The sequence below is a fragment of the Cordyceps militaris genome (assembly GCF_000225605.1).
Source record: "Cordyceps militaris CM01 unplaced genomic scaffold CCM_S00007, whole genome shotgun sequence".
NCBI classification, from domain to species: domain Eukaryota; kingdom Fungi; phylum Ascomycota; class Sordariomycetes; order Hypocreales; family Cordycipitaceae; genus Cordyceps; species Cordyceps militaris.
Genome location: NW_006271975.1, coordinates 2,647,363 through 2,667,761, shown reverse-complemented (window position 1 = coordinate 2,667,761; position 20,399 = coordinate 2,647,363). Strand labels below are relative to the sequence as shown.

At 54.5% G+C, this 20,399-nt stretch overlaps 8 protein-coding genes across 8 annotated transcripts; 4 read left to right on the top strand and 4 right to left on the bottom strand.

Moving 5' to 3' along the window:
- Window positions 1-103: 103 nt before the first annotated feature.
- On the top strand, window positions 104-1,900 carry CCM_09056 (aspartic-type endopeptidase, putative; the record flags this gene model as incomplete). The annotated part of the gene is made up of 3 exons (XM_006674190.1): window positions 104-306; window positions 365-1,098; window positions 1,149-1,900. The coding sequence occupies 3 exons, from the start codon at window positions 104-106 to the stop codon at window positions 1,898-1,900; spliced, it is 1,689 nt and encodes a 562-aa protein (XP_006674253.1).
- Window positions 1,901-5,454: 3,554 nt separating this feature from the next.
- CCM_09055 (hemolysin-III channel protein Izh2, putative) lies at window positions 5,455-6,608 on the bottom strand (the record flags this gene model as incomplete). Its single annotated transcript, XM_006674189.1, has 5 exons — window positions 5,455-5,613; window positions 5,663-5,899; window positions 5,956-6,112; window positions 6,173-6,397; window positions 6,445-6,608. The coding sequence occupies 5 exons, from the start codon at window positions 6,606-6,608 to the stop codon at window positions 5,455-5,457; spliced, it is 942 nt and encodes a 313-aa protein (XP_006674252.1).
- Window positions 6,609-7,748: 1,140 nt separating this feature from the next.
- On the bottom strand, window positions 7,749-8,739 carry CCM_09054 (trypsin precursor; the record flags this gene model as incomplete). Its single annotated transcript, XM_006674188.1, has 3 exons — window positions 7,749-8,049; window positions 8,116-8,318; window positions 8,449-8,739. 3 exons carry the CDS (start codon window positions 8,737-8,739, stop codon window positions 7,749-7,751), a joined length of 795 nt encoding a protein of 264 aa, XP_006674251.1.
- Window positions 8,740-11,853: 3,114 nt separating this feature from the next.
- On the top strand, window positions 11,854-13,517 carry CCM_09053 (tetratricopeptide repeat domain containing protein; the record flags this gene model as incomplete). Its single annotated transcript, XM_006674187.1, has 3 exons — window positions 11,854-12,473; window positions 12,544-13,206; window positions 13,277-13,517. 3 exons carry the CDS (start codon window positions 11,854-11,856, stop codon window positions 13,515-13,517), a joined length of 1,524 nt encoding a protein of 507 aa, XP_006674250.1.
- Window positions 13,518-13,689: 172 nt separating this feature from the next.
- On the bottom strand, window positions 13,690-15,132 carry CCM_09052 (Protein kinase-like domain; the record flags this gene model as incomplete). Its single annotated transcript, XM_006674186.1, has 1 exon — window positions 13,690-15,132. The coding sequence occupies one exon, from the start codon at window positions 15,130-15,132 to the stop codon at window positions 13,690-13,692; it is 1,443 nt and encodes a 480-aa protein (XP_006674249.1).
- Window positions 15,133-15,238: 106 nt separating this feature from the next.
- CCM_09051 (Protein kinase-like domain) lies at window positions 15,239-16,051 on the top strand (the record flags this gene model as incomplete). Its single annotated transcript, XM_006674185.1, has 1 exon — window positions 15,239-16,051. One exon carries the CDS (start codon window positions 15,239-15,241, stop codon window positions 16,049-16,051), a length of 813 nt encoding a protein of 270 aa, XP_006674248.1.
- Window positions 16,052-16,655: 604 nt separating this feature from the next.
- On the bottom strand, window positions 16,656-18,115 carry CCM_09050 (glutathione-dependent formaldehyde dehydrogenase; the record flags this gene model as incomplete). The annotated part of the gene is made up of 5 exons (XM_006674184.1): window positions 16,656-16,876; window positions 16,930-17,567; window positions 17,630-17,765; window positions 17,830-17,959; window positions 18,095-18,115. The coding sequence occupies 5 exons, from the start codon at window positions 18,113-18,115 to the stop codon at window positions 16,656-16,658; spliced, it is 1,146 nt and encodes a 381-aa protein (XP_006674247.1).
- Window positions 18,116-19,096: 981 nt separating this feature from the next.
- Window positions 19,097-19,909, top strand: CCM_09049 (ARP2/3 complex 21 kDa subunit; the record flags this gene model as incomplete). The annotated part of the gene is made up of 3 exons (XM_006674183.1): window positions 19,097-19,102; window positions 19,216-19,608; window positions 19,733-19,909. The coding sequence occupies 3 exons, from the start codon at window positions 19,097-19,099 to the stop codon at window positions 19,907-19,909; spliced, it is 576 nt and encodes a 191-aa protein (XP_006674246.1).
- Between the last annotated feature and the right edge of the window lie 490 nt (window positions 19,910-20,399).

Genomic DNA, 20,399 nt, shown 5'->3' with positions numbered 1-20,399 from the left:
GTCATCCTTTTTTCCTGCTTTCTTCTTCGTCTTCTTCGTCTGCCCCTCCGCCTTCTTCTTTCTTGCTTTTTTTTTTCTTTCAAATGTTTCATTACTTCTCAGAATGAGTATAGCCTCTCTCATGAAGTTGCTCCTACTCATGGCAGTTGGGACACTGCTGCTGCCAACCGTGCACGGCACCAACTGCAACCCTCGTCCTGTTCGTCTCTCTATCCAGAATGTTACCATTTCAAATGGCAAGATCCGCCGTGGCGTATCGATTCAAGTCGGAACGCCTCCCCAGACACTTGCTTTCCAGCCAAGATGGTAATTCCGCCTCCTCTTCGCCGCACATTCCATCTCTGCAGTGCTAACGCAGCTCCAGGAACAACAACAACACTTATGTCTTTGGGCCCCAGTGCCTGTATGAGGACTTTATTCACACGCCCGATGCCTGTGCTACGTTTCGCGGTGGACTGTTCGACCCGAGCAAGTCCAAATCTGGTGGATCGACCAACCAGAGCTTTGTGCCCCCCAAAGACCCGTTTACCAGTGACTCGTACGCGTACTTTACAGATCTGCTCCAGTTGGACAACAATGTGTCACTTGGCGACTTCCCGATCGGACGGGCTACCAACTCTTCGAACTGGGGCCTACAAGCGTACGATCCGCTCAACATCATCGGAATGTCGTCCGGATCACTATTTCTTGACACACTGTACCAAACTGGCAAAATTTCTTCGCGGTCATTCGGCTATTTCTGGGGCCTCGAGGGCACTTCTCCCCGGGACCAGCTTGACGGGTCGTTTGTTATTGGTGGATACGACAAAGCGAAGACTATCGGCACGGCATACACTGGCACCATCTCCGTGCAGGCAAACTGCCCGACTGGCATGATTGTCACCATTCGCGACATCTTGCTCAACTTCCGCAACGGCACAGACAAGTCAATTTTCCCCTCTGATAACGGCGGGACTGCTCTACTGGCCTGTGTTTATCCCGAATTGCCATCATTGATGGATATGCCTCGCACACCACATTTTAGCAACCTACTGGCCGCAACTGAGCTAGTAGAAGGGAAACGATCCACAGGTATTCATTGGTGGAATGGTCTCGTTAGTGCAAAAAACGACCAGTTGTAAGTATCCGGCACGGATTCCGAACAATAGACATTGCTGACAAGAAGAACAGATATGATGGCGATATGACGATCCAATTTGAGGGGGGCCTGAAGATAGCAGTCCCTAATCGCCTACTCATCGTTCCAGAAACAAAGATAGTAGATTCTGGCGATATCGTTGCCAACAGCTCCTCTCAGGTGATCCTCATCAATTCGCTTCAGGATGTTAACTCCAAAAGTATGCCGAGGCTAGGAAGGGATTTTTTGTCGTTGGCTTACTTGCAGAGCAATCAAGACTCTGGCCAGTTTTCCATATGGCAAGTAAACCCAACCCCAAACGAAGATCTAGTGGCGGTGGATGAGAAGAATGCGCTGGTGCAAGGCGGACAAGCGTGTCCCACCGGAGCGGCAACACCTCCTTCGTCGCAGCCCACGTCGCAGCCGCAGCAAGGCGGGGAGAACAAGGAAATTCTGTCGACAGCTGCGATAGCCGGAATCGTGGTTGGCGCTGTTGCTGTCCTCGCATTCCTTGGAGGCTTGATCTGGTTCCTGCTACGAAAAAAGAAGACAAGGGCGGCGGCGGCGGCGGCGGCGGCGACGGCGGAAGCGGACGCCCAGAGGAAGGCTGCACGTGATTTGGCCGAAGAGAACAAGCCTTCTACTGCCGCGGATTATTATCCCAGCCAAGGCATCCCTCACTATATCCCGCAGGAACTTCCCGTGCAGACACGCGAACGTACTCCTGTCGAGTTGGCGGGCGTCCGGACACGCGAACCTACTCCCGTCGAGTTGGCGGTTTAATTACAAAGGGTCATGGCAGCTGGATGACATTGCAAGAAGATATGGTAAATGTTTGGTTGTGTAGTTAATGATGTCAAAACAAGCGGGCGCATTTTTTGTTTGTGGAATGACTAGTACGCACATTTACATATATGTTTTACATGAAACTCAATAAAGTCTCTTGTATTTTGCGAGAATTTAGTCAGCTCTGCACGAAAAAAAGGGGCGCTGCAACAATGTGGCCAAAACAAAGCAAAACTTGTCGGGGAGGGTTGTGTACGTTGTGTACAATAAAAGTATCAGTAAGGCTCCAAGATGTGACCTTGATGAGTTGGCGGTGAGGGTCAAGTCGCCTGTTGAGAGCCAGCGCTACGATGAGACTCGGGCCTGCGTCCAAGCGCTTCCACGATTGGCGGCGCTTATCCCTTGGTCATAAAGGAGCAAGCAGGATTTTGACACGAGTTTGGTCTAACTACGTCGCTCGAGGGATGATAGGAGGTACTTCACGAGAGTCAGCAAATGAGCCATCAGCTCGTGCAACTAGCCTCAACCTAGCCTTAGCAAGTACCTATCCGGTACCTAGTTGTCTTTGTCTGGCGGGTCTCGCGGCCTAGTTGCTCCGTTACGACAAAGGGATAACAGACTTGGCCGTCCCAGATACTGTGGTCTCCCTCACACTATAGTTGCTATGTACCGGTATGCCACCCAGTATAATTGCACAAAATGCAATATTTGAGACTGGACAGGTCGCTAATTTACAAGACTCGGCGCGGAGGGCCGCGCGGATGTAACAAAACCGCTTCACAACTACGGCAAGGACAAACCACTCCCACTACAATGCCCAGACATTTAGCTTATAGCATACCACGCCGGAACCGGGGCACTGCAGATTCGCGTCTGTCATTTTCCCGACCCCGCCAGTGAGGGCGAGCGGTTGGGGCACAACATAACAAAGAATCGTGGCGTAAATTTATTGAATAAATAGCTACGCTAATTTTTTTTTTCCAGGAGATAGATACACAGTCAAGGTCACCTCCTGCCGCCGAAGGAACTCTGTAACGTTAGCGGGTGATATTAATGTAGCAATTTCTCCATAATTAAGTTTTTATCTCTTGTCACGATTGTTTCTCGCTAAATACAGAGCTCGCTTCGAAATGGGCTGAAAACCCACTTGCTATGACACCTGATATGAGTGAGACTCTTTGCCTGTTGTCTTTCCTAGAATGCCCCACACCTACACTTGATGGTGCACAATAGCTGAACCGACATCAAGTTGGGACCCATGGCGCAACGGTAGCGCGTCAGATTCCAGTACTCATGGTATCTCCTGAAGGTTAGGCGTTCGAATCGCCTTGGGTTCAATTCCCACCATTCGGTGATCATTTTTTTGCACTTTGCTCATTTCTTTGCGTGTTTATTTTTCTTGGCCCAGGGAATATATATCGTGTCACTACACATTCAATAAGCAGCTACGAAGCCAAGCCGGACCCATGGCGCAACGGTAGCGCGTCAGATTCCAGTTCTTGGAACTACCTGAAGGTGTATGTCTACTCATCTTGGCTCCTCTTGCGACAGCGCAATATCTAACATTCAAGCAGTAAGCGTTCGAATCGCTTTGGGTTCAATTGCCTACTTCGGATTAATTCTTTTTTTGTCACGCTGCGCGCTGGTGCCGGATGGAGGGGCAGCCACGGTGAGGGGTTCAACCCGCGCAGCCACAGATCTTCTTTTTTGCCCTGGGTAGATTCGTCTTCGAGGAACAAAAAGGCGTACATACTTGTTCCGCTTTGTTTTTTACAGGCTGTCCTACCACGAGAAATAGAAGGAATTTCAAAGCATGTACAAGAGAAACAGAATTTGCTCCATAGGTACAAACCAAGGTATGGAGGGAGACGCATTATATGCGCCTGTAGTAAAATGCATCATGTATAAAGTGGAATTTAAATTAAAGAGAAATGTTTAGACTAACAACCAATTCCTATCTCGTTGCGCCAGCAAGCTCATCAAATTATCTCCGACTTCATCTGTGGACGGGTTATACGATGAGTGGGTCTGTTCACCGATGCTAGTTAGTCCTGTCTATTCGCGGTGAGACCCAGCCAGTGGACTACGCCGTTTCATCATCCGACTGGGCATTAACGTCTCGCTGCCCATCTCGTGTTACCGTTTTTTAAATCCTCGAGGATCTCCTGGCTCCTCTCTCACCATCACCACAGTTGTTGCACTCTTTCAACCAGAGCGCGCAATTGCAATCTCATGGCAAGGGAAACGCACCGCGCGCCCTAGACATGTTGCCTCACCTCGGCCTATACCACTGCATCTCTCTGTTCTCCTTGGCGGTGAGCAAACCGACACTCAGCCACCGTCCGTATCACTGATCTTGCTGCCGCAGCTCGGCATCATGACGCAGGCCGTCCAGCGTGGCGACCTGGAAGAATACGTGGGCCAGTTCCGGGACCAGATCCCCCTGCAAGACGGCACCATTCCTCACCGCAAAAATGTCCGGGCCGCATTTCTGCCCGGCGTCGACGCGGCCAACCAGGATCTCTCGCGCGCCGTGACTCTGGCGCGTCGCGGGGACTTGGACGCGGCTCGTGCCATGGCCGCCCTCTACGCCTACGCCTTTGTCGAGTACCACGACATTGGCCAGGGCCGCACGCGTGACTACTTGATCCTGCGCGAAGAGGTCGATGAGAATGGCGTCGCGAGGCGAAACTGGGGCATGTACATTTTCGCAAAGATTGGTCCCAGGGACGCTTCCTATGGCACGCCAATCTCAATACAGGTCCCGCATCCTTTGTTCGACATGAACACGCCTGACCTGGGGATCAGGACCTTTATCGAAACAAACGCAGATTCCTTCTTCATCGCAGGAATCCACCGATATAGTACGGAATCCTCCAAAACGTCATCCACCTGGTCCAACGCCACCTCGTCCGACATGGCTCACAATGAGCACAGCTTGTTCCTGCAACTGGCACACGACTTGACACGACCCGCCGCCTACCACCGCTTTCGCGGGCTTAAAGCCATTACCGTGATACAGATTCATGGATTTGGCAACAGCGACATGGAGGATGGCAAGTGGACCTACAACCCCAAACGCACATATCCCCAAATCGTCTTGAGCAACGGCGACGAATCATTGCAAGGGAAGCGCGTGGCGATACTCGACAGACTGTCACAGGAATTTTGGAAGCGCGCGGCGACCGGCAATGACCAGAGAATGACGACGGGGGTCTACAACGGCTGGGAGTTTAGCGACCTCGGCGCGACGGGCAACATTGTCGGGAGACGCATCCGCGCACGGGGCGACGGCTCGACCTTTATCCACATTGAAACAGACCCGTCTATACGCGTCACGAATGGATGGGCCAAGGTGCGGCACATTGATGCGCAGGCGGATCGTGCGGAAAAGTATCGCCGGTTCGGGCGTACGCTGCGGCTGGTCCTGAAGGCGGACGACGGGTCGGCACCATTTATTGTACAAAAGCTGTAGGGAACTTTGCGGGCAGGTTGTAGGTTGGATTAGTGTTGTATACTATAACCATTTTGAATGCCGCTCTTCTAACTTTCTATACTGTGCCGCAAATGTTGTGTTGCGACCGGATAATGTGAAAGGCCTCGATCAAGCCGCGGAAATGGATCCAGGCAGCCACCATGACGGCCATGTGAAGGATCTGGTGACTTGCGCCAAAGTTGTCAAAGGTATAGGGAACCCATCTTTCGGGAATCTTTACTAGTCAGCAGCGAGCACATGGCGGGGTGTGCTAGGGAACATACTCTTGCAGCGTAGATGGCCGCGCCGACGAGATTGGCGGTTGCCATCCAGCCCATCCACACTAGGGACATGCGCGACTTTTGAAGCTCCCATCCGTGAAGCAGGAGTCCGTGTGCAACAAAGATGATGGAGCTCAGACCAAAGCCGGCGTAGAAGCTGGCGCGTATGTGTCGGTATTGGGGCGTGACAAAGGCCGGGGTGAGGGTGAAGATCATGCAGCAGAGTGCTGTGCTCGAGGTCTTTTTTTTGCAGTTAGAAGAGATGGGGTAGGGTCAGAGGCAAAGACGAATACTACCATTGTCCAGTACACAACCCTCAAGGTGTGATTGCATATGAAGCCGTAGTAGATTGTTGGGATGCCTGCGCCCCACATGAGGACGAGGATGCCCAGGTAATCGAGCTTGTTGCAGAAGCGGCATACAGCATGGCTATGATTCCACAAGGTGTGGAAGCTGTGGTGCGTCAGAAAGGAGAGTGGTAATACCGTGCTTGCCGTCGGATGGTCCACTCACATGGTTGAGAAGATGAAGCACACGGCGACACCGAAGCAGTAGATTGACACAACAAGCACGTCCTCCTTGCGGCCCTCTGGCTGTTGCAGAAACACGTCGTTGTAAAAGTAAAACGGGAGCAGCAGAAAAGCAAGCGCCCCGATGAGATGCGAATACGTGTTGACAGTCTGGTTGTTGAGATAGAGCAGCGAGGTCACAGACTTCCATGCCGAGCCCGACGTCGGCCTGGCAACAGGTTAGAGAGAGAAAGGGTCAGGTCGGGGGTACGCTACCTGTAGCTGGAGAGGATGTGCTCGTTGTCCTGCTGCCAGGAGGGAAGCTCGTGGAAGAAGAGCAGCCGCGGCGTCTCGAGCCACGCCGCGCGCCCGTACTTTCGGACAGCCTCGTCGCCGGCGGCGGCTGCGACCGACACGGGCGAGTTTTTCCTCAGCGACATGGCTGGCGCTGACGACTGGGAGGAGGGGGGGAAGCAAAGTTTTTCTGTCGCACAAGAAACGAGACAGACAACCTACAGACTGCGAATTGGCGTGCGCGCTGGCTGATGGCCCCCGATGAAGAGGGAAAGCCTCGTTCTCACGTGAACCATGTCCTCTCACCATTTGGGGGGGCGCAACCCCTCTCCGGGGGCCATGTTCCGCCATAAAGAATCACTGTAATCTGTATTGAGATGCTATAAAAGCCTTTGTCCCCTGCCCGAGGCTGAAGTGGAGGGGGAGGACCCCTGTGGGCTTTGGCGGCCAACCAATCGGCGCTATAACCGCCCAAGTGCACTGGCTAGTCCGGTGTTGGCGGCTCGGCCCGGCCAACCAAGAGCGCCGGGCTGCAAAAGTGAAGCCTATTCTTGAGGCTAAACGCCAGCAGGGTTGACGGGAGTTAGGGTAGTGGATAGATAGTCGGGGTTGGTGAGAGAAGAGAGTTACATGGCTTGACATGTTGCAATACCGTACTCTGCCCGCCACTCCATAGATCTTGTGTCGTATCCTTTGTTTTTTTTTTTTTTTTGCGCTACTGTTGAAGCTATATCGTCTTTTGTCGTACATCCCCATTTTGCTACTATTTTATTCCCATCTTTTTTTGAGCGCTGCGTAAAGTACGCAATGTCCGTCCAGGTGCACCGGCTCAGCTTCGTCAACTCTACCCTCGTTGGCTTCGTGGTCGAGCCCGGCGGCCGAGGCACGCTCTCACTCCTGTTCTCCTGCCTTCACCCTGTTCCTCTGCGGGAACGTTGTATATTGTTGCTTGAGGCTTGTTAGTGGCCGAAGCATTCATTTCCATCCGAACGCTGCCTGCCTCGGCGTACCAGTCACCTTCGTGGGTGCTGACTGGGCCTCACCTTTGATACCGACGCATTCCCAATGACATTTCGCATCTAGACTTATTCACATCATAAGAAGCATTTGTAGACTTTATTATCAAGTTTTTTTTTACAATATCCAACTTGAACCTTTACTCGAATAGGAGCAGTGTCTAGTCCAAAGATGGAACCTTACTTCGTCTGTGTCGTGAGGTAGCCTTGGAGCTTCACCAGCACCAGTTTCCTCCAGCGATGCCTTCTGGTAACAGCACACAACACAGATCAGCGGCGCGGATCGAAGCCAGCCTCGCCCAGGTACTCCTCAACAAAGGGGACAAAGGAAGCCACTCGAGTGTAAAGACCCTTGGTGCCACAGCTGACACCCGACGACACGACGCCGATGAGCTGTCCCGACGCCTGGTCGACCAGGGGGCCGCCGCTGTCGCCCTGGCAGGAGTCCTTGCCCGGCGCGCCGGCGCAGACCATGGTGTCGACCGCGCCGGCGCAGTCGCCGCGCGTGAGAATGGGCACGTTCACCCGGCGAAGGGTTTCGGCGACGGGTGCGCCTGGCGCAATCGTTCCCCTGGACCAAAATGAATCAGCAGGCTAATCCCGAGGTAGATGCTGTGTGCGCTGAAAGAGTACTTACCAGCCTGCCACCATCGCGCCCGACGCCACGGCGGGGTCGGAGCCGCTGGCCGGCAGCTTTGCGTACTTGACCGAGGCGCTTTCGCTAATCTCGGCGGCGAGCTTGAGAATGGCAATGTCGTTGGCGGAGCCGACCTTGTTGTCATAGCTGGGGTGGATATGAAAGTTCTGAACATCGACGAGCACTCCGTCCTTTTCTCTTGCCTGTATTCAAAGTCAGCGTTTTGTGTACTGACAGGTGGTCGACTGGACGGCCTCCTCCAGGCTCATTCAAACCAGGCGCACACTATGATCAAGAGGAAGAACTATGATCAAGATAAAGAGCAATACGTACCAGAGATCCTGCCCTGACATTGAATACGGTACCCGGGCACCGGCCTGCCTGTTCGCGGCACCAGATGACTTGCTCAAGGCAATGGGCGGCAGTGACGACTGTCTTGCTGTCCACCAGAGTGCCTGCGCATTGCTGGATCGGATGACCGTTCATCGCGTCAATGCTCACGATGAATGGGAATTCGCCCAGTTTAGCCTCTTCACCGCCAACGATTCTCTTGTCAATTGCTGATGCCGTGACAAGAGTGGCAGAAAGCGTCATGGCGAGGAGAGTGGTGAGTTTGTAGACCATTGTGGAAGAAGGTTGGTGTAGAATTGGATTTGAGAGGGAGAGTTAGGTAATATAATGGGATATGATGGTAAAGGATGATGTTTGTTGATGCACTCGTCTGGATGGTTGGCTTCTGAGTTCCTTTATACGTTTTCTTCCGCCGTCCTTTACACTCTCCGCGAGACACCAACCACACAAGGATACGGTGCATAGCCTACTTCAAAGTACATGAACCCATCTTCTGACTCAACAAGATATATAATCTATGCTTGCTTCAATAGCCAGAATACATGGCTTGTCTGTTACTTTGTATGTGCACAAGAGGTAGTTTGCCTCGAGGTACATACGTCTCGGACCACCAGTCTACACATGGCAAGCGCTTGTAAGTCAGGCTCTTATGTTCTAGAAGCCTGACTTAATATATTTGACGCCGCTATAAACTGTCAGACGCTCCGGGAGGTCGCGTCCGAGTTGTCCTATACCTGCAAAGTTCGCTCTAGACTCCAGCGCAGACCTGCTGCACTCCAGTCCTATAACTAACAGGTACAAGTACCAAATCCTATTGTTACGTTACTCCCGCTACTACCGGGTTCAAAAAGTTCCAGAGCCAGTTTCTTCCGTCTACGCTTGGTAGGGGCGGTGCATGTATGTGAGCATCGATTGCGCTCGGTAGACGCTCGGATTTGGGACTCGGCATGCACTAGCCCCCGAGGCTTGAGTCGAGTTGGTAGGGGATACCGTCCCAGATGTATAGTAGCCTTGACCGGATCACCGGAGCCCACTCTTCCATGTGCCGTCGCCGCCGCCGCTCAATTTGACTTGAGGACGGGATCGGCGTTTTGCGGGCTTCGGTATACCCCAGTGTGAAGGGGGTGCTGTACATGTATAAAGCGAAGGCGGCTTGATAACTAGTTGACTCGAGAGTATTATAGGGCCAACTACTGCCCGAAAAAGAATATTAGATGCGGACAGGGCTGGTTTCATCGTCGGCTTATGCTGGGACGGTGATTTAGTCAACAGCAGTGCAGTCATGCATGCAGTGAGAATGAGTGAGATGCTATTATCTGCGTCTGGAAATAGCGGATGAAATCATGCAGAGGTTGACGAAAGGCTTGAAAGTGATCGGGGCGAGACACGAGTAGGGGTGGCGGGTCAGTTCGGAGAACGCCCAATGACCGAGGGGTCGGGAACACGTGGATGACGACTTTAAAAAAAGAAGAAATTCAAATTAATCTTATTCTATCTCTTAGATGCTATTGACTTGGTCAATTTCTAGTATACAGGCCATAGAATATTGTACCCAAGCATACCACCCTTGCGGCAAATAACTACACTAAAAAGCCGGTGTCGTGGATGCCATGTTGTCATTACCAACAGGTTTCGGTCTATGTATATTTAATATAGCCAGGTGATATCCGTACACAGGTGTGGCATGCGTATTACACCATTGTGCATATATGTGCGGCTACTCATACAGGTAATAAGTCGAGAAGGTTATCGAATTGTTACCTGTTTAACACACACCCTAGTTTGTTAGGAGAATTGACGTTATAATGTCGCGTTGCAGCAAAAAGTGGGTTACTTAGGGTTACCTCACTGGCATGAATTTGATCTTACGTACTGTTCAACAGATAGTACCCAGACTAATAAAGTCGTTAGATTGAAATTAAATATTGTTTGCTTTTAGTCGCACGCTTATTTTGCACCATCGCTGCAACCTTGGCAGTGCAACATGGTCTATATACGCTAATCGTTTTACTTGTACTGCAAGAATACATAACCCAAGCCACTAGCTTTCAAGAATATTCACCATCATGTAATATTATTGCCCAACTTGGGGCCAACCTCGAAATATGTCTCAAAGCCAAGGCGCTACAGTAGTGTCGGCGGTTGGGGATTTCGTACTCGTGAGCTCACAACAAACATCTTTGCCAGGTATCAAGTACTTAAGGACAAATTTCTGCTAGTAAGGTGTAGATCCCGCTTCTGCTACAACGCGACACTATCAGTGTTAACCGGGGGAGAAGAACCCCTCTCCAGGTATTGACAATTGCATAATTAAGAAGCGTCATGCTTTCTGGCTTCGAGCGCTCGCCTCTTACCTGTAAGCGGGTTGTAGTATAACACAGCGATTAACCGCCAAGCTCTGTTCAACTACCGGGAGACGGTCGGGCTGTGTCAACTGAAGCCAGCTTGGTCTAGAATCTCGGCTCTGACGGAGTTGTTGTATTTTTCATTTTCAGACGATATATCCTTGCTTGGCTTCAATCCCCTGACATCGGGTAGCTGCGACACGGATGCCACTAGAGTATTACTAGCTAGCCGTCTACGGAGAACAATCACCGCCTCAAACTAGAGTCGCCATGTTGGCCAGTCAGCTATTCATAATTAAGTATCACTCCATAATTCCAATCAGCAACACAATCGAACGCCAGCCAAAGACATGGGTCGCATTCAACATGCGTCCTTGCTCCGCTCAACCCGACCTTTCGGGCCAGGTGCATATCATGTATTGCACGCCGATGCCACGACGACATCCTTCTGCGTCAAGCCGGCGTCACAACAACAAAACGAGGACCAATGCCACGAGCCAGCAGGCAACTCCGTGTCCTATCACTCGTGGCAAGCGGGGTCCGGAACTCGCGCAACGACAAACCTCGCCGCTCGTTGGACGGTTGGATGTACAAAGATGCAAGTCCTGGGGGGGAAGAGGGCTGGGTGGCGGCCAGCTAAGCCGTCCCTCGGTTCAGCCGTACTGTGACACTACCAACACGGCCTGATACGTGTACGCGCGTGAATGGGAGGCGAAAACAGAAACAATCGGTGACGTCTCCGCAGCCGGTCGCACAGGAAATGGCCTTGCGGCCTCGTATTTGCTACATTGTGCGGCCTGGGGGAGGGGTATTTAGCAACGGGGGGGCAGTTGAGAAGTCGCGTCTACTAAACGACGAGCATGCCTAGCTGGCAACTTTTTCTTCATTTTTCTCCTCGGCCAGGTTTTGTTCCGTACAAGTCCTTACATGATTCGTCGACACAATGAGCGAGTTTGAACCTACGCGAGGTTAGTCCGCCGCCGCTGCGGCTTGCGCTTGACTTGACGACCGCTCACCGTTTCCCTTAGTCGACTGCTCCGGCATGTTTGAGATTGTGCCCATGTACGATGCCCAGCGACTCGAGCCCGCCGCCCTGCGGCTACTCGAGCTCCTCGCCTTTCTCGGCACCGGCCTGCCCGAGACCCTAGTAAAGGCGCTGGCCCTTGAGCTCCTGCCCGCCGCAGCCGCCGCCGCCGCCGACGAGGATGAGGACGAGGCCGACGAGGCCGACGAGGACGAGGATGAGGACGATGATGACACACCGCCTTACGACGAGGCGGCCTATGCTGCTGGCCGCGATGCGCTCTCCGCCGAGCCGCTCATCGTGCTCGAGGGCCCCGAGAAGAAGCTCGTCATCCTCGACGCCCTGCAGAACCAGGTCTTCGCCACGCTCAACGACTACAAGCGGCACCGCTTCTTTACAGGCGTCACGCGCGCCATCTGGGCCGAGTGGCCGGCCGCGCTGCCCGCGCCGTCGCAGCCGCCGCTGCTTCCGGAGCCCAAGACGCGCGCGCAGCAGCTGCTGCTGGTCAGTCGCTGGCCGGCCTGCGAGGACCTGGAGCACACCGTGACGCGACTCGAGGACCTCTACCCAAGCAGCCGAGAGCTGCTATCCGACGAGGAGGCTTTACTCTGCGGCAAGCTGATAACCGAAGGAGCATGGTAAAGAAGCGACTACAAACGCCAAAAAAAAAAAAAGCTTGCAAGAAATCTGCGCTAACAACGGTTGTAGGTTCCAAATCGAACGCGGCTACCGATCCAAAATCATCCCCTGCCTCATCACGGCCATGCACATTGGGCTCGCGACCGAGCACCCCGACGCCGCGGCCTTTGTCGCCGACGTGCGCTTCTGCCTCGGCGTCGTGGCCATGGAGTCCAACGACTTTGGCGTGAGCCGGACGCACAAGGACAAGTCGTTTGCCATTGTCGCCGGCCTGTGCGCCGGCGGCCCTGACGCCGACGACGAGCGGCTCGCCCTCGCCTACGCCGAGCGCGGCGTCTCCCGCCTCCAGGACGCGCGCTACGACGAGGCCGTCGCCGACACCCAGGCCGCGATCCGCATCATGCGCCGGCTGCGCGTGCCGCACGGCGCCCCCGAGGCCAACCTCGCCTGGGCGCTGCTCGCCCAGCGCCGGCTCGCCGAGTGCGAGGCGCTGCTCGACGAGAGCCTCGCTGCCGCCGCGCACGACGGCGAGGGCACGGGCCTGGGCCTGCTGCTCAGTGCCGCCGCGGCGCTGCGCGCGGCGCAGGGCGACGCCGAGGAGAGCGGCGCGTGTCTGCGCGGCGCGTGGGAGCACCTCTGCGGCGTCGTCGGCAAGAGGGACCCGTGCACGGCGCGGGTCGCGCACAAGCTCGCTGAGCATCTCCTGCGGCGGAGCGAGCCCGAGGAAGCACTGTGAGTTAAAGCTGAGCTTTGTATGTGAAGATAGCGAGTCAAAGTTGCTAACATGGGGCGGTCATGGAAGGGTGCTGTTGAACGAGGCGCTCAATGCTTGGGGCGTCGATCCGCTGGCGAACCAGAATGAGGAGGCGCGCACGCTGTATTGGAAGAGCAGAGCGGTGGCGGCGCTCGGCAGGGCGGAAACGGCGACGAGGTTGCGCAAAAAGTCGATTTTGCTGTATAATGACATCACCAACGAGAGCAAGGACGTGGACACGATCAGTGCCCAAGATTTCGATGCTCTAGTGCCGTTTTGGTCCCGATAGTTGGCGCCGAGGGAGGCAACTATTCATAGCTTTGAATACATTCATCATTTGGTACCTAGCCAATGGCGGAACGTGCTCAATACGCAGTATCCGTCTACTCGTCCCGTCAAAACATCAGGTCACAAGATTGCTGCTGCTCAACTATTGGTCCGGACTACTCAACCGACAAACATCATGTCACAAGTTTGCCGCTGCTCGGCTCCTCGTCCGGCTCCCAACGCAACTCTCTTGTCTGGCTCTCCGCCACTTTCCCATCCACAAACGCCTCCATCGCCGTCCTCGCCTGCTCGTCCAGCAGAGGCAATCTCCTCGTCCACGTACCCCCCGCCAGCGCACCGCTGTCCTCATCCGGCCCGAAGAAGCGCGCGTCGAGCTTCTTCCAAAAGACCGTGTCAAACGCAAAGCTCCTACGCGCCGCGTACACGGTCCAGAAGTCGCCGCTGGCCCAGCTCTCGCGCATCTTGCCCGACAGCCGCTGCGTCTCCTGCAGCCGCCCGGCCGCAATGTACTCGTCCTCGCAGGACGCCATGGCCCGGAGAAAGGTCGGGAGGCGGCGCTCGTAGTTTTCGAGCCAGTCGTCGAAGCCATTGTCCCAGTACTCGGGCTGCTCGAGGAGCAGCCACCAGGGCGGCGCAAAGGTATACTCGCTCGGCGCTGCATACGAGAATTCCCAGTCGATGACGCACACAATGTCCATGTTGGCATCGATAAGGATATTAGACGGGCGTAGGTCGTCGCACCAAAACTTAAACGGCCCTTTATCGTGCTTTTCAGACAAGAGCCTCCGCTCGCTCGCGAGCCTCTGGAAAAGTTTCCGCGCCGTGTACTTGCGCTGACAGTCAGCCTTAGACTCGATGGCGTCGTTGCGCTGGGCGGCGAGGTGGTCAAGATGGAGCTGGGCAAGACTGTCAAGGTACTCTGAGGAAGTCTTGAACGTAGTACAAGGCAATTTTGACCGCGGCAAGCTTCCGATTCGAACTAGTTCATTCATAGGCATTGATAGCGGGCGCCGCGTCACCTCCCACTGCTGCCATTCATCCGTCTCGGCGAGCGATCCTATCAGGGGATGCTCTAGTTGGGAGAGTTGAAGGAGGATGTTGGCGACTTGGCGATAGAGTTTTTCAAGCTTAGCCTCGTCAATATCTGGGTTTAGTATTGGCCGCATGTCATTTGTGAACCCTGGTGTGTTAAGTGCAGCGCTCATTTCCATTTCATGGTTGACATAGTCCATAATAATAAACGGTCCAATATGAAGGGGGCTTTCTTCCCGGGTTCCCCAGTGAAGAATAAACGGAACTGGTATGGCGGTGTGGTCCTGGATATATCTCATAGTAGCGACTTCATTTCGAATCCTTTCTTCAGGAAACATTGTCCTACCCGGTTTAGCAAAGCGTATCACGGCGGAGCCGCCGTCTAGGTATGTCAGACGAAACAGAGCGTTGAATGCGCCGGCCTTGAGAGGACCAATCTCTTGAGGGACGCCTTGGCGGTGCTTCGCGATGAAGTTACCAATGGCCAGCTGTGTCGAAGGCTTTAAAAGACTCGCGATCCATTCCTTCTCGACGCGGTCGCTTTCTTCCCATGCGACGTCATCGCCTGGCATCCACATTGCCATGTTATAACGGCCAACGACCGAGGTTGGCAAGTATGTATTAAAAACGGTGAATGCTTGCGGGGCAGACACGGGCTAGTTATTATTGTATAGTTTCGGCATGGTCAAAATGTCCGGCGCAAGCGGTCTGCTGTGGCAGAATAGGATGAAAGCCGCGAAACAGCCATTTACGCCTCTGTCTCACCATTTGTCTTTCCAGGCTTCTTCCAACATGTCCACCTCCAACATGGAAGAAGAGGGCTGCATAGCCACAACATTCGAAAGAAAGTACTATCAGCGTGGCCCGGTGTTTATAAAGAGAAGCCTGCGGCCGAGGGAATACCGAACCGGATATCGAGGGCTTCACATACCGCCACTTGGCAAGGAACGCCTTATGAACGAAGCTGAGTCGCTGCAATTCATCCGCCAGCGTACCGATATTCCTGTCCCGACTGTGTACTGCCACTTTCTAGATGATGATGCATATTATCTTATAAGCGAGTTTGTGGAGGGCATTAGCATGGCCGATCTCTCAGACGAACAGAAGCCCATGGTGTGCGAAGAGCTTGCGCGTCATACAGCCAAACTCAGTACTTTGCGATCATCGCGGCTCGGAGGTCCCTCTGGGATTGTGATTCCCCCCTATCGGGTTCTTAAGCTTGCCGAGTCGGACAGATGGAATCTGCAGCCTTCTGCGAGCGACGAGTATGTTTTTTGTCACAACGATTTGTCGCAGCAGAATGTAATTGTCGACCCCGAGTCTCTCAAGATAAAAGCAATCATCGATTGGGAGTATGCTGGATTCTTTCCGTCCTATTTTGAGTATCCCTTCTACACCAGACTGGGACCATCATCTGCCATTAATGGGGAGGCCGACGACTCTCTCGCTCTGTTGCAATTCCTCCGCTCTGAAGCCACCAGCGGGACAACCCGTGCAGGGTAGTTGGGCATGTCGGCAATAACTAGATTGGCGAGATCCGGGAATCTTGCGGGCCAGCGCTCCCAAAATACGCTTCTGGAACTGTTCGGGTCCGAAAAGTTAAACAGAACCAGAAGTAGACTCACACAAGGTTACTTAGGCAAAAGAGTTTAAAACGCTGTATTTGTAGGCGACGTTCAGTCCTCACTTCCGATAAGATACAGCGTCGCCGATAGCATCCGCCTCATTCCCAGCAGCGCTTCTCGTGCGTGGTGCATGTGCGTAGGCTCGGCCTTGCTGGTTTGTTTGTTCCAAATTCTGAAGCGTTCTTTCGTCTTTTGACGTTGTCTATTTTTCTCATATATTTATTATACCTTTGCCTAGTCTAGTCGGCCATGGCTCGGGGTTGATGTAGCCGTGTGGCCTGCAGCCATCAAGGTCGGTCGCCAATCTTGGTACTTAAGGCCGGCGCCCGCCACATCACTCCTACATGCCATGACCTTGATCGCAGCTCAATCACGTCACAGGAGGGCCGGAAAATGCACACCATTTCATAAATTACGTCTTGCATCAATTTTTATTGCTCCTCGTGCTACAGACATTAGCAATGATATTCTGCCCAGGCTGCCTACAGCTTCCGCATGTCGACAACGGCGCGGATGCAGTCGCCGTCCTTCATCGTCTCAAAGGCATTGTTCATCTCGCCGAGGGTCTTGCGGTGGGTGATGAACTCGTCGACCTTGAGCTTGCCGTCGAGGTAGTCGCTGACGAGGCCACCCATCTGCGAGCGGCCCTTGATGCCGCCAAACGCGCATCCCTTCCACACACGGCCGGTGACGAGCTGGAATGCTGCGCGATCTGTCAGTACACAATTCCAATCCCAATAGAAAATAGTAACTTACGTCGGGTAGAAATCTCCTGGCCAGCCGCGGCGACGCCGATAATGATGCTCTCGCCCCAGCCCTTGTGGCAGGCCTCGAGCGCGGCGCGCATGACGCTGACGTTGCCGGTGCAGTCAAACGTGTAGTCGCAGCCGCCGTCCGTCATCTCGACCAGCTTCTCGACAATCGTCTGGCCCTTGAGGTCGTTGGGGTTGACAAAGTGCGTGGCGCCAAACTTCTTGGCCCACGCCTCCTTGGACGGGTTGACGTCGACGACGATGATCTGCGCCGCCTTGTTGATGACGGCGCCCTGCACCACCGACAGGCCGACGCAGCCGGCGCCAAAGATGGCAATGTTGGACCCTTCCTCCACGTTGGCCGTCACGCGCGCGGCGCCGTAGCCGGTGGTGATGCCGCAGCCCAGCAGGCACGTGCGGTCCATCGGCGCGTCGGGCTGCACGGCCACGACGGAAATGTCGGCGACGACAGTGTACTGCGAAAAGGTCGAGGTGCCCATAAAGTGCAGCAGGTCCTTGCCCTTTGCCTTGAAGCGGCTCGTGCCGTCGGGCATGACGCCCTTGCCCTGCGTGGCGCGGATCTTGCCGCACAGGTTCGTCTTGCCGGATTTGCAAAACTTGCACTCTTTGCATTCGGGGGTGCTGCGGGTGCGCCAAAGGTCAAAGATGGTTCGATGGGATAAGCATCGGGGTGGGGGGCTTACTAGAGGCAGACAACGCTGTCGCCGGGCTTGACATTGGTGACGCCCTCGCCGACGGACTCGACGATGCCGGCACCCTCGTGTCCGAGGACAATGGGGAAAGCGCCCTCGGGATCCTTGCCGGAGAGCGTGTACGCATCTGCAGAGTTTGTATGAGCTTCAATTCTTGCACTGGGTGGTGTCTATTGCGCGCGTGGCCGTACCTGTGTGGCAAACACCGGTGTAGTGAATCTCAACGCGGACCTCGTGGGCCTTGGGAGGAGCGACCTCGATGTCTTCAATGGTGAGCTCCTTGCCGGCCCCCCAGGCAACGGCGGCCTTGCAAGTAATGGTCTGTTTTCGGTGTCAGGGTGGTTGGTCTTCTGTCATTGTTTACTGGATGCTGAGCGGCGGCGCGTGCCATCGTCATGGTGGCCGCCGGCTCAGCGGAGGGGTAGCATCTGCAAAATGAGGGGCACGCCGTCTTACCTGTCCTACAGTCGACGCCATGGTTGTATCTCAGCTTACGATCAATGGATGTCCAAGGTAGAAATCGTCAAGTTGGTGAAGAAGAAAAGGATGAAAGGAAGATGGATCAAGCTCGATGACTTGGAAGCTGATAAAAAACAAGTCAGAGTTATTGGCGGCGAGATTGACCTGTCATGACGGCGTTAAGCCCGAAAGCCGGCCGCCAAAAACGTTTGTATGGTGCACGCAACCCCGCTGCGGAGCTTGCAGCACACTTCCTCAGCCCAAGAATAACTACGGAAGCATCGGAGGGAAGGCGGCCAGAAACCGGGCACTAATAAAAAATGCCGAATAGCGAGAGTTTGCCGATACTAGTATACGAGACGCTTTTTGGTTTGGTGGTTTGGTGGTTTGGCTTGGTGATGTTGTCAATTGTTGGAATTTAGCGACCGTCATGTCGCCAACAGTAAATATTTCTTCAACTTGCCAGCATATTCAGGTATTTACTTGCTGAAGATTGGCCTTCTTTTCATTTTTGTACAATGATCCCGAGGACTCTTATAGCCCTTATAGCCTTTCCCGACACAAAACCGATCACCTGATCGCCCATTCATCCGTTCGCCGCCCACCAACCAAACCATACACGGGTCGTCTTGGTACATTCATAGCAGAGTGTCACTCGGAAACTGCGCTGGCCGAAAGAGTCATTTGCTTTCAAATCATGAAAAAAAAACGGAAACATCAAATTCTTGGCGCTCGGTAAATTTTCCGGCTATTTTCTGTTATCCTTCACAAATGGCAGCCTGACCAAGGCACCAACATCCTGGCCGTGCGCCCCTCACCGCCACAGCAGTAATAGCACCTAACAGCACCAGCCACAGAAGCTGTAGCCCCACATCCTGACGACAGCGTCCAGCGACAGCCCCGCCAATTGAAGCTGCATACGCCATCACCAGTCTCTTGAAAGCAGCTTCTCCAGCCGATATCCTCTCCATCGTCGCGCTGCGCCAGCATCCATCCAGCATGCCTGTACGCAATCCCTCACTCCTCCCATCCTCTCCCCCGCTCGTTACCGCGTCTTTTCTCCCGCCGTCACCCCCGCCTCTCTCCCACACGTTTTGCTAACGTTCCCACGCAAAAAGGCCTACAACTCCGTCTTCAACTCGGAGCCCAATCCGCGCCTGATTGGCAACTTCCCGCTGCTGCCGCTGCGCACCAAGGTCCGCGGCCCGGCCTACACGCTGCCGGCCGCCGACCCGGCGCTGCCGGCGTACGAGTCGCCCGACCCCGACGCCGAGAGCTACGACGTGCTCGACGAGGTGCTCGCGCTGTTCCGCGCAAACACCTTCTTCCGCAACTTTGAGATCCAGGGCCCCGCAGACCGCCTGCTCATCTACGGCATCTGGTTCCTCAGCGACTGTCTGTCCAAGATCAAGCCGCACGCGACGGCGCGCGACGCCCAAAAAGAGGTCATGAACCTCGCGCTCGACTTGCACTTTGCGCTGCCGGGCGACCCGGCCTGGCCGCTGAACCAGGTAAGCCCACGCAGCCCCTCTCCGTAGTCTGCAGGCTGTCAATGAGCCCCGCGTGCCCATCCCTCTCAGATTGGGACGTGGGTGGTTTTGGGGGGATAGGTCAACTAACTCCTTGGTGTGCTAGATGTACGAACCGCCCCGCGACAGGCAAGACGCTGAGCAGCTTCGTCAGTACATGGCTCAGGTCCGTCAGGAGCTGGCAGCACGCATACTCGCCCGCGTCTACGAAGAGGACGACACCAAGCCCAGCAAGTGGTGGCTCAGCTTTACAAAGAGAAAGTTTATGGGCAAGGCGCTATAAAAAAACAACCAGGGAGGGACAATCATAGGGGCCATCAGTAGACAAATGCTTTATAACGTCAATATAGCAAACACTTTTTCCTCCCAATGGGATACACATTTACTTCAAAGATGTCTAAATGCTGGTCATAGACTGCGACCCAAAATGCCAACGCCAATGTTTCTTTCCATGATTCGTCGTTCCAGCGCCAATGGTAACCCCCCCTAGAAACTACATCCGTCGCTTCTGAAACTTGCCGCGCGCCGCTATCCTGCCCTCGGCCGGGATCGCCCTCCACCCCGTGAGCAAGTACCCCTCGGCACCGCCCTTGCCCATCATCATGGGATGGGTGCGCCCCGGCAGGACCTGCCAGCGCTTGGCCCTGCTGGTCTGGACGGTGACGCCGACCAGCAGCGTGGGGTTGATGGGAAACTCGGCGTCGCCCTCCCAGGTCTCGAGCTCGGCGAGGGTCCTGCCCTCGGCGGCGGGCGGCGGTCGTGCGACCCAGGCG